At 34.6% G+C, this 14,924-nt stretch overlaps 2 protein-coding genes across 2 annotated transcripts in view; one reads left to right on the top strand and one right to left on the bottom strand.

The window, feature by feature from the left end:
* LOC128244931 (uncharacterized) overlaps positions 1 to 838 on the bottom strand; it is a 34,844-nt gene extending 34,006 nt beyond the window's left edge. Inside the window, exon 1 of the mRNA XM_052963087.1 lies at positions 781 to 838. Coding sequence (XP_052819047.1) covers positions 781 to 838 — 58 coding nt within the window. The remainder of the gene's footprint in view (positions 1 to 780) is intronic.
* A 184-nt stretch (positions 839 to 1,022) lies between these two features.
* Positions 1,023 to 14,610, top strand: LOC128243755 (ubiquitin-conjugating enzyme E2 Q1-like). Its single transcript, XM_052961682.1, has 9 exons — positions 1,023 to 1,328; positions 3,261 to 3,383; positions 3,634 to 3,746; positions 5,213 to 5,283; positions 6,079 to 6,155; positions 6,978 to 7,058; positions 7,516 to 7,609; positions 9,172 to 9,248; positions 10,439 to 14,610. The coding sequence occupies exons 1-9, from the start codon at positions 1,137 to 1,139 to the stop codon at positions 10,574 to 10,576; spliced, it is 966 nt and encodes a 321-aa protein (XP_052817642.1). The 5' UTR covers positions 1,023 to 1,136; the 3' UTR covers positions 10,577 to 14,610.
* The last annotated feature ends 314 nt before the right edge of the window (positions 14,611 to 14,924 follow it).

Below are 14,924 nucleotides of genomic sequence, written 5' to 3'. Positions count from 1 at the left end.
CTTGAACCTGCTAAAAAATCCCCCTGAATACTACAAAAATCTACCTGAATTTTAAGCCTTTCTGAACAAATCCCCCTGAATGGTCTCCAATAAATATGTATGCAACCCTGAAAATATGATTGGAATCCTGGTCGCCCTAATTGATCTTTCATATTTATTGTGTATTAGTGGAACATAACCTTAACCTTTATCATAGGACTTGATAAACATATTATTTATGCCTAGGCCCTAGGTTCATTATGCACCACTCAATTGTAACCACAGCCCACCCAGGTCAGGGGGTATACCGGGGATAGCCGGGGAAATGGGCTATGTTATCCCCTAGGTGGCCTGCAGTGCCGGGTCATTGCAGTGGTTTTGTCTTTGCGCCTTAAATAGTGGGGAATGGTCCTAACCTAGGGTCCCTGGGGTGCGGGGGCATTTGGCGGGGAATGTTACAAGCAGTTCATCCCCGCAGGGCGTGGATTTTACCCAGGCTTGGCTGGACCGAAGGTCCCCTCTATTCCCTGGACATAAGGGGCCTTGATTACAATTGACTGGTGGTTTATACATGTGTATAATTTGAATTTATGTGGCGACTAATGTTTATTTCGTTTATTTCAAATAAAATCAAATAAAATTTTATTTTCAGTCGGTATGACATAACAGAGAAAACATTAGCTATGAATAGCTATTTACCGACTAAATACTTAATACTAAATGAATTAAATAGGTTATTAGATCCAAAGAAATGTTCTGTTTCTATAATCATATAAATAAACTCAGACGTTTAATCTTTACCAGAAAGAAATTTGATTTGTTTTCGTAATTGTTCAGCTTCCTTGTCACCTGGTTCCATTTTGTCGCTTGCATCATTTGTTGATTAAGAAATAAATATTTGATATTTTTTAAATTTGAAATTCTACATTACAGAGAAAGTGTAAGATTTTTTTATATTTAACATGACCAAACAACAAAGTTTTCAATCATGATAGCATAACGAGAGCAAATTATTTTTTATTGAAATTGATATAAGCGGTTAATGGAAATTTCACAACTAACTGAGCTTAAAACTGAAAGTAGAAAAGATCTGACGCTGACAGGTGTGCGACACAAATACGTTGTTTGTTATTGTTTCATACCTATGTTAAACAAAAATGAATGATCTTGAACAGAGTGCACGAAGTTGGATTGATACAAGAACTGACGACAAGATCACAATAACTCTTCTAGGACAGAGTGACAATCAGCTCAAATTTTCAGTCCATACCTGTGGCTGTGGTGGAGAACCAGAAGAACCAGTCTCTCAATTTTCAGTGACATGTCCCCAGGAGACAGGAGAAAAATGGGTATTAGGACCAATAGCGTTCATTGAATGATTTGATATAAATAGTAATATTGCACGTTAAGGGAACTTTTATAACCTTTGGACATTCATTATGCACCAGTCAGTTGTAACCACGGCCCCCCAGGTCCGGGGAACAGCGGGGACTTTGACTTTCGGTCCAGCCAACCCCGGCTAAAATCTCCACCCTGCGGGGACGAACAGATGGTAAAATCCCCGCCAAATGCCCCCGCACCCCAGGGACCCTAGGTAAGGCCCATTCCCCGCTATATTTAAAGTGAAGACAAAACCACCGCATTCACCCGGCACTGCGGGGCCACCTGAAAGGTATAAACACGGACCATTTCCCCGGCTATCCCTGGACCTGGGGAAGCCGTGGTTACAATTGACTGGTGCATTATAGTATATGTTCCCTTAACATTTTCCAGTCAACATAGAGTGGCCAGAACAAAAATTGTCAAAGACTCTGAAGAGGCTGTTTATTTTGTACTAGTAATGGTTCCAACAGTCTTAAGTGTTTATATGGAAAACAAAATAGAATATTAAGGGGATTTGATTTTGGAATAATGAAAAGGGTTAAGGTTAGGGTTTGTTTTGAATCCCCACTCATTATTTAAATAAGAGGAGATAAAATAAGATTTATTTTGTGTCGGCAACATAGTAACAAGTACAACATAAGCTTGTGTGAGCTTTTTAACCGACTATAAAATTAATTGCATTGCTTTTTGTGTAAAACACTAATGTTACTTAATTTCATCAGTTTTGATGTTAAATAAAACCTACAGACTTGGAACATCATTTGAAGCCATGATGAGGTCTTATGTAAAGGTATAGCATCTCTGACACTGTCTGACATTTAGCCACATTGAAAAAGGGTTAGCCTAAAAACATTGTTTTTGAAATAGGCTTTGCAGTTGCCAACATTTTCTATATGATATTTTAAAATAAACATTCTTCCACAAAACCCATCAGTTTATTTACTCTTGACACTTATATTGACCGATTAAATGGTAATAATCTGCTTAGGCTTAAAAAAAAATTGTTTGGTTACCCTGGGTTACATCTTGTCCAAAATCAGGTAGGGTAGGTAGGCTTATTTATATTTTTTTATTTAATTTTTTATTAGGCTTTTTGTAAGAATGTCATTGTCACCATTGGGTAATGCCATTAAAGTTGTCAGTATTTATCAGTATAAAGATTTTTAAATTACATATTAAAACACACAGACAAAAATTAATAAATAAATAAATTAAGAGTGTTTTTTTTTAAATTCTTTTTTAACCAACAGACTATAAATACTGTTAGGCCTGTAGGGTCAAGTAACCCTTCGACTAAGAGCTGAATCAGGCCTTTTTGTTCCCCCAGGTTTAAATATCGGACCCATTCCGCTTGCAAAATATATGATATCTTTTTTAATCTGGAGTAAAAAATCCCAGTCAAAAGTAAAAAAAAAATGAAATAAAAGTCTTTTTACCTGTAATGGTTCATTCAACATCCTAATGTATTGTGTGATGTAAAGTTTTGGGGATTATTTAATTCAGAAATTGTTATTTTTCATCCCATTCAGAGATCAGTATGCAATTTTAATTGTCATGATTTATTGCAATAGATATTTAAACTCACACAGATTGATATTTCAGATCTTTGAAAGAGAAATAAAACTAATATTTTATTAATTAATTTCCTTATTTGCAGGAGACAGAAAAACTTGTTCTTTTAACTTAAAAATTTCCACATTTTTTTAATGTAAAGCGATAATTTTTTAACAAAATATTTCGTGACGCAAAAGTTTCACAAAATCTTGAGGGACTTTTTTCTAAAATGGACAGAAAAAGACCTGTGAACTCTAGGACCTATAAGTATAATTGCTTTATTTATTGTTTATATTTAGTCTTCTTTTATGAAGGCAATTGTTAATCTGATTCTTTTGTTGTAGTCTGTGTGGAGTGAGAGCCCTAACATACAACAGAAATTGTCGAGTGTTCTTGAATTTTGTGATTCTGAGAGGGAAAAGTCATTAGAAGAGGTCCTTGATAAAATGGCAGCACTATTGCCAAAGGTATTTGTTTTTGTTGCCAGTTGTTTTAACAAATTGTTACTTGATGTCTAGATCATATTCCCTGTAGTCTGTTTTCAATAGTAAAAGCTGCACTCTCACAGAATTACCATTTTGACTGTTTTGACATATGAGTCCAATGTTGTGAAGAAAGTATTCCTTTTGGACTGTGAATGAGGCTGAATTTTGGCCTCATTTTTGGTTGGAATTAACTCTGAAAATGTAAACAATCAAACAATAACTTTGCATGCAGGCTGATACTGAGGCTGGCATTGATGATGAAGAGGATGATGATGACGATTACTACTTTGAAGATGATGTTGATGATGTTGATACAGAAATGCCACAGGCTGCCAAGGAGGACAGGTAGTGAACTCAAATGTATTTAAATCATTTTTTTTAACATTGTATATGAATTGTCAGAATAGCAAGTTCATACTGATTAAATTTGACTCAAGTTAAACGACACCCTCATTTCCATTTTCCGGACAGAGATCATTACTTATAATTATTGGAGTGTTCTTTCGAGGAGCTAAGAGAACATTCTTCTAGTGGCGCTTTTCCAACACCCTCGAGGTTGAGAGAGTATGCCATAAATAAACTTGTGCCTGCTTTTGACTAATTTCTTTGAGCTTGATTGTAAAGAAAGCTGATACCAGTAGCTAATTGAATCACTCATGAGTCTGCTCTTGGGTAGAAACCGTAAGAGGCCATGAGAAAGTACCCCTGTAGAGAGTATCAAACCCTGGTGACAACCTCTTGTGAGAGGAGGGCACCTATATTACTAGACCACTCTTGCCCTTTTGTGTTGTGAATAATTATCAAGGAAAATTCTATGGAAATCATTTCTATACACCCTACAAACAGAGTTTGAGGAGGTATATATTAGAGTCACCCTGTGGTCAGTTTGTAAATTTTTCTTGTCAGGAGGATAACTTGTAATTAATTGGATGACATTTGATTAAACTTAATTCAATAGTTAAGCACAATGAAAGGAAGTGCAGTGTATAAGAACCAAAGCTAATTACAGAGTTATTGCCCTTTGTTACTTTTTTTTGTCTGTAGCAGAAAAGAATTTTGAAGTATTGAGATAGCCTTGGTGTTATCGTCGTCAGTGTCGTTGTTCAAAAACTTTATCTTGACTAAAGCAAAACGTTGAAGATACACTTATATGGAATTTAGTACACATGTTGTCAGAGATACTATTCACACTTTTAGCAAGGCCCATAACTCTGGCTTTACTATGAATTAAGACTTCCCGATATGACTCTTATAACTTTTATACGCATAGAATGGGATGGGTTGGTCCTCAGTACATGTTGTCCGATCAGTAACTTTAGAAGCATTTGTCCAATCAACACTTAATTTGATCAGAATGTTTATTGGCATAGTATCTTGGGTAAGCTTTATAGTCAGCCATATTGCTTGTCATTCCAGAGTTATTGCCCTTTAATTGTAGAAATTATGTAAAATTGGTATTTTCCAATCAGTAACTTAAGAAGCCTTTGTTCAATCATCACCATATTCAGTCAGAATGTACATGGGCATAATATCTTGTTGAAATAATCTGTTCTTGGCATCATATATTCTATGTGTTTTACACAAAAAAGACATGTAAAGTACTTTAAAAGCAGGTGCAACCTTTTATACACGTAACACCATATACCGTAATCGGCAGTTTTGTTTTAAGTAACAGCAATCTATGACATCATATTGTTTGCTTACATCATATTTTACTTTAAAACCCATTTGTGCTTGTTGCAGTTCTTATATTCCTCACATTGAAAGTTATAAGTTTAAAATTGTTGCATTAACATGTCATGTTATTTCAGTGATTCTGACTTGGAAGAAACGTTTTTTGGTAAAGGAGCAAATCCGACTGCCTTCCAGCGCCTTGCTAAAGGTTTGTATCTGTAAATTTCTATAACACAATAAGTTGATTGAATTTGCATTAATTAAATTTACAAGAAGTTAATAAAAGGAGCATTCCTACTGTTATGAACAGCATATAAATACATGTCTTCATATTTTGTAGACTTCTATGACTACATACATGACCCCTATTCAGAACACGGAATTAATGCTATTTTGTAAATTATAATTCAGTTTCTAATTTTATTCCTTCTTTGTTTCATTCATTTTTTATCATTAATCCGAAATCGCTATTTCGAAATAATCGCTATTTAAAAATGATCGCTATTTCAAAGGAAAAAAAACAGTCACAATAAAAAAAACAGTCACAATTTGGTATTTCACACCTATTTATAAATCCTTGTTTCAGACTAGAATAATTCATAGGTTTCACACCAAACTGCACTCAGACATCGACTTGAGGTGCTAAAAAAAAGCATAATTAGCACTTGTTATAGAATGACATTAAGCACGCTTATGTAACAAATATCAGTGTTAAATAATGAGCGATTTTTTGGATGGTGTAGTGTGTATATAATGGTTGCATTACTCAATCTGAATATCATTTGAAATGTCTATATCATTTAATTTTGATCACCACATTACTCACAATTTATATCATGGTCCGGAGGACTTCAGATTAATGGTGTTTAAATGTATTTTTAATAGTCAGAGTTTATTAAATTTGACATCTCTGCCGACTCATCATTCGATAATTCCACCATGGAAATTATGTGTACAAATTGACATAAAACATTTAAACTGACTTTTACTTTATTTTTTACAGACATGAAAAATATGAAAAAGGAGGCAAAGAACTTTGGAATAGATGGAGGACCAAGGGGAGACAACTTGTTTATATGGGTGTGTAAAAATAGGGCATTTTAGAAAATGTAACTTTTAAAGAGGCAATTCAAAAAAGGGGAGGATATAATATGTTCGGCCATTTTATAAATAATTTAAGTTAAGGGTATTCCATTTAAACATATAACCCCAGGGGAGATGGCACTATTAAATTATACCACCCCCCTACAGAAGCAAATTTACCCTTTTGGGGACCAAATTAGGGAAAAAAGACACTCACCCATATACTATGAAAATAATTTCTTCGCCCCGTGGGTTATATGTTTTTCTGGAATAGCCCTTAATGAGTTTTATGAATTTGTACCTAAAAACACAAGATTTTGCTTCATTAAATTTCTCTATGATTGTAAGCACTAATTTGCTGATTTATTGCGCAACAATTCTTAAGGTATTGCTAGAATTGATCTTGCACACAGTTCATAAAAGTTTTCCATTATGATGTTACATCAAGATTTCTTACACTAGTTATACGATGTTTATACAAAAATATTGAATGACATAAATTCACATCTTAATTCTTGTTATTGATCTAAGTAAACTAATGATAACAAATTTGACACCTTTGAAAATGTATATATATATATATATATATATATATATATATATATATATATATATATATATATAAAATCATATTAATAGCTAAAAAAAAATCGAAACAGAGTTACGACTGTAAAAAGCAAAACAAACGTAATGATACTTTCTTAAAGGTGTTTTGGAAAGTAAATCCATTTTTTGTGGCCTCACTTACATGGTTATTTTACACCAATAAGTTTTGCCTTTTATGAAAATGTATTCACTGTCATTTTTATGTCATACCAGGATGTCAAGTTGACTGGTTTTCCCGAGGATACAGCGTTAGGCAAAGATTTGAAAGCGTGGGCACAGAACAGTAACAGAGAGGTAAACAAAATTGATAGAATATAACCAACCAAAATACTAGGATGTCATATATACTGTCCAATCTATGGTACAAACATTTTTTAACCCGATTTTTCTCATATATTCTTTTGTCCTCGCCCTATGTTTCCTAGCTAGCGTCTTACACACAGTAAAATTCAGAACTTAGTTTATTCATTTTATATACATGGAGTAGACTTTAATATGAATGAAGCCATCAAATATTTGACTTAAAGCTGCAGCTGCTGCACTCTCACTTTAAACTTTGGATATGTATTCCCAACTATCTAACCTAATAAATTAATGAAGTTAGATAACACTTTTTTTAATATAATGCAAATAATGCGCCTTTATTATTCATACAACTGTAAATAGAGCGTTTTCCAGCTGGTGGTATATTTTAAATGCATATTAGTTGGTATACAACTGTTAACAAAAGCTTTTTTCTCCTTGTTTTAAGCCTGTGGTGTATCTGGAGATGCAGTTTCCCGGTGACTACCCAATGTCACCGCCATTCGTCCGTGTGACTAGACCTAGGTTCAAATTCCTTACAGGTAAAGGACTGCATAATTATGTGTTGGCCTGAATAAACTGGAAATCCATGATTTATATTTTGTAAAAGTTTATGTTGAAAAAACATAATGAGCAAACCATCTTTAATTGTCATCATAGTTGTTGGAGTAGTAATGGTAGAAGGTCTGGGTTGATGCACCAAAGAATACTAGTCTTAATAAATGGGGTTTTTGATTAATACTTGTGGTCTCAATATCACATTTTAAAAAAGCCCTAAACTATCACTCATATTTTTATATCTGTACACAAGTCGTATGCTACTTTTTGTTTTGATCATTAAAGCCAAATGTGTTAAACATAATAATGCATTAAAATTATGACATTTCTTTAGTGCATATATCTAGGCTTTCTTCCTTAAAAGAAGGTTCTGCAAATGATCATTTCTCTAAAATCAAAGTTAAATTGGCTCAATCTTTGAGTACCTTTTTAGTGTAAACAGTGTTGTTTTTTTCAAAAATGACTGCATTTTTTTTATTTGATTTATTGTTAATCACCTATGAGCGATAGAAATGGGTCGTATTGTAATTTATATACTTAAGCGGCAAATATAGCACCCATTGTTCTGAACTTTGTAAAAAGTTAACAACTTAACACTGTTGTTAACGTCATCAATGTTTATGACCCATTCTGTCTAGAGTTTTCAGTGGCTGAAAATTGAATGGCTGTGTATAGGATGTAATATGGTCTTAGTGTGGTATAAGGTCATGGATGATTTAAAGATTATCATTATTTATGTGTAAAATTTATTTCATAGGATGCCAATAATTGCCAATTTTGAAATTTCACTTTAAGACATGTTCCTGCTTTTCATGGTTTTAACAAGAATGACTTAATGGAGATTAGTAAAGAAATAATGATAACTAAAATGGTGAAGTTTGTCTAATTCCATGTTTATTAAGTGTGTTTTTGAGCTTCTGTAAGTTTTGAGAAGGGCTCAGACTTTCATTAACAGTGTGTGTATACCACGTTATAAATTGCGTCATAAATTCTACGTCGGAAGGAAATATTTTGATTTTAAAAAATACTTTAAACAAAGATAACTTCACTATTTCTTCACCATTTTAAATGAAACATAGCGCAGTCTACGCTGCTTACGGAGCCCCACCTTCGGTCTTTTACCAGAGTTTGATTTAGAGTCTAGTTTCTTAAGACACTTTAACAAACCTTTTCACAATACGGCTGTCTGACGGAGCACTGTCAACAAACCTTTTCACAATACGGCCGTCTGACAGAGCACTGTCAAAACATTATTTTGGAAACAGGTTTGTGTTTAATGAAACTAAAGACCTCATCAAAGTTTGGTAATAAAACAAACGCGGGGCTCTTTAAGTGGCATAGACTGCCCTTCGTTTCATTTAAACTGTTGTTGTAAATGAAAAGTTATCTTTGATTTAAGTCTTCATTTTAAGCAAATTTTTGCCTTCTGAAGTACCATGTATGACTTCATTTATCACATGGTATACACACACTGATTAAGCTGCCGTCATTGTTAATACTAATTCCAGTTGCCAAACTGTATCTCAGACCACTGTTTTTTTGACAGGTCACATTACTATAGGAGGAAGTATATGTATGCAGATGTTAACACGGTCAGGATGGACGCCGTCAAATGACATTGAGGTCAGTTTTGTTTTCATGACCAAAATAAATACGTTGATAAATTATATTGAGGTATATACTGCATTTGAATAGTTATACCGTAGACATGTTTCAACTGCAAAACAGTCGAAACCCATTGGCTCGATATCCCAGCAAGAGGCCAAACTACTTTGCAAATATCAAGCCAAGTGAGAATACTTACATAGATTAAAAAAAATCAGTCCTTAATATCAAGTTTGAGCCAACAAGGAAATTGAGCCAATCGTAATAGAGCAAACAGGTTTCAATTGTTATCCTTTTTAGTTTGTAAGTAGAGCTATATTTCCAACAAAACAACATGTTGTCTCCTACTGCTGAACTAGTATTACATTTACCAGTACCAGTATAATGTAATAAGGCCTAAAAAAAATACATTTGGTTCGGGTTACCCGACCCTACCTACGGAATAGGCGCCAACCCTACCATTTTTATAGTCAGTTTTTTTTGTGTTTTTTTAATTGCTTTTCAATATGTAGTTTAAAACCTTAAATGCTTATACAGAAGATAACTTTAACACCATTCTCCAATGATGAAAATGACATTCTTATATAAAGCCTAATAAAAAATAAAATAAAAAAAAGCCTACCTACCCTACCTATTTTTGAAAAGGATGTAACCCTAACTTTTTTTTAGGCCTAATCAATGATTGTATACAAATATACCCAGAATTTCAAAAACCCCTAGATGTATGATGTAAATTGTACCATGGAGTGCTAAGGTACAGGGTTTCATGCAGTCGTAGCTTCCTTGACTTAGTTTCCCTATATGTTATTTATTTTTTGGAACTCCAGAGTCATGGGTAACTGCCCTTTAAAAACTTCAGCCATCAGTATGAAAACAAAAATGGTGGAATTTGATGTGTAGTTGAAAAAAACTTTTCGGTAGAGCCTGCTTTTAACAGTTATAGATACTTTTGATTGTATAAGTAACGTATTGATCTTATTTATCTTAAATTCATTTTTAGAAAATAATACTTTCTAATATTTTCGAATAAAATCATGGCTAAATTTCGGCCACAAGGCTGTTGAGTTTTACTATGGATTTATCTTCAGACGCCCTGTAAGCATTATAAGTAAAGGAGGTTCTGAGAAACTTGGACTATGTTTATATAATTATTAATATGTCTAAACATTCATAAATTTAACGCAGATAATTATGTTTTTTATCTCCAGGGCATTCTTGTACAGATAAGGTCTGAGATAATGTCGGACAAAAACACTCGCTTGGATTCAAACCCTGACCGTCAATACACTGAGACAGAAGCTAAGGACGCCTTCCATAGAATGGTAAAGAGATACCAGTGGAATTAGTGGACACATGAACTCCCTTTCTTTTCATCATAAAGACACTGGAACTAGTCTTCACTGGATCCATTGGCCACTGGAAGTCATGATGACACTGGAACTAGCCCTCACTGGATCCATTGGCCACTGGAATTCATGATGACACTGGAACTAGTCTTCACTGGATCCATTGGCCACTGGAATTCATGATGACACTGGAACTAGCCCTCACTGGATCCATTGGCCACTGGAATTCATGATGACACTGAACTAGCCCTCACTGGATCCATTGGCCACTGGAATTCATGACACTGAACTAAAGCCTTAATTAATTGTGTTGATTATTAACCAGCCTTCATTTAATCATGACAACACTGGAACTAGCCTTCACTGGATCCATTGGCCACTGGAATTCATGATGACACTGAATTAGCCTGCTCTGGATCCATTGGCCACTGGAATTCATGATGACACTGAACTTAAGCCTTAATTAATTGTGTTAATTATTAACCAGCCTTCATTTAATCATGACGACACTGGAACTAGCCTTCACTTGATCCATTGGCCACTGGAATTCATGATGACACTGAACTAGCCTACATTTATTGTGTTGATTAAAAACTAGCCTTTGTGTAATCATAAAGACACTGGAACTAGCCTTCACTGGATCCATTTGCCACTGGAATTCATGATGACACTGAACTAGCCTGCTCTGGATCCATTAGCCACTGGAATTCATGATGACACTGAACTAGGCTAAATTTAATTGTGTTGATTATAAACAAGCCTTCATTTAATTATAAAGACACTGGAACAAGAATTATATGTGCAACATTCCACTGTAACTAGCCCAGTGCTCAAGCTAGGCCTAAATAAAAGGAGGGGGGAGAGCCTTGCTACCCTTTGCTCATTCAGGAGATCCCTGGATCTGTACCCTTTGCCCATTAAGGAGCTCCCTGGATCTGTACCCTTTGCCCATTCAGGAGATCCCTGGATCTGTACCCTTTGCCCATTAAGGAGATCCCTGGATTTGTACCCTTTGCCCATTAAGGAGCTCCCTGGATCTGTACCCTTTGCCCAGTAAGGAGATCCCTGGATCTGTACCCTTTGCCCATTATGGAGATCCCTGGATCTGTACCCTTTGCCCATTCAGGAGATCCCTGGATCTGTACCCTTTGCCCATTAAGGAGCTCCCTGGATCTGTTCCATTTCCCTTCTGCAATTGTACCCTTTGCCTGTTCAGTAGAACATTGGCACTCTTTTCATTGATTGTAAAATTTGCATTATTTTTAATAGAAAATTAATTAATTTTAAGATGTGATATATTTTTTTCATGTTCATTTGGACTGTCTGCCTGTTGTTAGCTATTCATTATAAATGTGGTTGTTATTATTGCATTTAATTGGAGTGAGTGACTTTATTTTCAAATGGGTAATTGCAATAGCATTAAATTTAAGCTTGACTATTTGAAAAATAAGGAGGGCTATACTACTCGCCCCTGGCGCTGGTCGCGGCCATTTTTTTGTTTAGGGCAAGTTGGAATTTTCACATATAACACCAATACTTTTCATCCAATTTACTTCATACTTCACAAAGTTGTTTAGGACCATTAACTCAATTAGACAGAACTTAAGATAAAGTTTTAGGGCACAAAGTGTCTGGTTTAAGTTTTGGGACAAGTTAGCATTTTCACTTATAACTCCAATACCCTTCATTCAATTAACTTCATAGTTCACGCAATTGTTTACGGTCATCACACAATTAGGTTATATAACTCCATATTATCCTAATTACAAATTATGCCACTTGATTGACTTAGGAAGTTTGTTAAAAATTCTCTGTCTAACAAATATTTTGATGCCGTTCATTCAAGTGACATTTTACCTTACACTGATAGATATTTTTGACAGATACATATTACCGTATTAATGCATTCATTCCTAAGAATAAGCGGCATATAGTCAGGCATGCTGTCCTTCAACAGATCTCGTTTGTTTTAATATTTAATGTAGATTACAATGTCATGTAACAAAATTGTGTTTAATGTTTTGATTTCTTGTATACAATGACTGTATGTGTTTATTATAAAGGATTAAAGGGTATATTAAATGCATGCATGTACTTAATATTACCATTCTATTGTACATACATATCTATTTTTGTTGTGAACCTGTTTCGAGTGAATCCCATTTTCAGTGCCTAACCAATACAAAATAATGTACCATTCATTATCTTATTCTCCTTTTTTTATCTATATTTTTGTGAACACCAGACCCATATATTTCAAAACTTCTCCAGTCAAATCACAATATCAACTCATTATATCACACAAAATCAAAGTATGATTGAAGATTTTGTCTTCTAATTATTTTTTAAAATTAAAGTTTCCCATGGAATGTGTGGGGAAAAAACTATAGTCTACTTTTAATATCAAAGACACACTATTCTAGACCAAAAAACGTAATTGAGTTATGCTAAAGAAGCTGTACCCAATTTCATTTTTAGCCGTAGAATAGGTCTCAAATATATGTTTGGAATCTTGACCAAAATTTGAATCAACGTATTACATGAGAGAATGCACTTTAAAAAGAATAAACACATCTATGATTTTTCTTATAAATTTTGAAATTATATGGCAAAAAAGAGTTGAGATTAGGATTTAGTTTTGACTTAATTGTTTTTGTGATATTAAGGCCTGATTGATTGATGATTTGTCTGTACCACTATTTCAATGTTTCCCCATCTTTTCATTGATCAACATATCAATCGTTTCGTCTTATTGTCATAGATATAAAATGTACACTGTCAATATTTTCTCAACAATTGTATTTTGACTTTTATAACTTTAAATTAATTATGGAGTGAGAGGAATTTTGAAATGTTAAATTATGCTGAAATACAAGATTGTAAATAATTTATATTCTGTTTTGAAATTTAAAGCAAGTATTTTTATGCCCCCTTTTGAAAAAAGTGGGGTATATTGTTTTGCACATGTCGGTCGGTCTGTCTGTCTGTCTGTCTGTCTGTCTGTCGGTCGGTCGGAATACCAAATGGTTTCCGATCAATAACTTGAGAACGCTTTGACCGAGGGACCTCATACTTGGTATGTGTATTGGTCATCACCAGCAGATGAACCCTATTGATTTTGAGGTCAGTGGGTCAAAGGTCAAGGTCAGTGTGACCTTTACATGAAAAACGGTTTCCGATCAATAACTTGAGAACGCTTTGACCCAGGAACCTCATACTTGGTATGTGTATTGGTCATCACCAGCAGATGAACCCTATTGATTTTGAGGTCAGTGGGTCAAAGGTCAAGGTCAGTGTGACCTTTACATGAAAAACGGTTTCCGATCAATAACTTGAGAACGCTTTGACCCAGGAACCTCATACTTGGTAGGTGTATTGGTCATGACCAGCAGATGAACCCTATTGATTTTGAGGTCAGTGGGTCAAAGGTCAAGGTCAGTGTGACCTTAACATGAAAAAACGGTTTCCGATCAATAACTTGAGAACGCTTTGACCCAGGGACCTCATACTAGGTAGGCTTATTGGTCATGACCAGCAGATGAACCCTATTGATTTTGAGGTCAGTGGGTCAAAGGTCAAGGTCAGTGTGACTGTAAGCTGAAAAAAGGTTTTCTGATTGTCCATATTTTATTTTCTTATATAGTAGACAGTAGAAATTTATATGTCACTAAATGCATGAGTTGAAGTATCAGTTTTCAGTGAACATCTAGTTTAATTATGCCCCCCTTCGAAGCAGAGGGGTTATATAATTGCTTTGCACATGTCGGTCGGTCTGTTGGAAGACCAAAGCTTGTCCGAGTGATAACTCAACAATTCCCGGACCTATGGTCATCAAACTTGACATGAAGATTAGGTATGACCAGTAGATGACCTGCCTCATATGCATCCAATGACAAATCAGCTGTCATTTCAGTCCATGCATATTTCATTCAATTGTCCAAATATTTCTGGCAACTTGGCGCTCAGGGGGCATAATGTTTGACAAACATCTCTTGTTTAAAGTATTGTTTTTGCAAATAAATCAAAGAAACTTGTATATTCTCTGTTGAAACCATCTGTCTGTCCTACATTTGCAAAGCTAAGTTCGCTTTATGACATGGGCAGGAGCATTTGTATGTGCAAAGAACAATATTTTCTGTACTTTCAGTTTTACAAAAACAATAAAAAGGACTCGAAATCATTTCGAATTCCCCAAAATACATAACTAAATAATAGTCTTGGCAAGACCAGATCCCCTACTGCCACAAAATATGCCTATCCTAATTATAGGACACAAAGTTTGGTGGTAAGTGGTTGTTCATTTAGCCAAGTTTAGAGAGTGGACACTGTAAATATAATTTTTTGCCAA

Source organism: Mya arenaria, chromosome 8, assembly GCF_026914265.1.
Source record: "Mya arenaria isolate MELC-2E11 chromosome 8, ASM2691426v1".
Lineage (NCBI taxonomy): Eukaryota > Metazoa > Mollusca > Bivalvia > Myida > Myidae > Mya > Mya arenaria.
The sequence above is the reverse complement of the archived record's forward strand: the minus strand, read 5'-3'. Positions and strand labels throughout refer to the sequence as shown.

Coding starts and splice junctions, on each gene's coding strand:
- LOC128243755 (XM_052961682.1), top strand. CDS start 1,137: ATGAATGATCTTGAACAGAGTGCACGAAGTTGGATTGATACAAGAACT. Junction 7,059..7,515: donor CACAGAACAGTAACAGAGAG/GTAAACAAAATT, acceptor CCTTGTTTTAAG/CCTGTGGTGTATCTGGAGAT. Junction 7,610..9,171: donor TAGGTTCAAATTCCTTACAG/GTAAAGGACTGC, acceptor TTTTTTTGACAG/GTCACATTACTATAGGAGGA.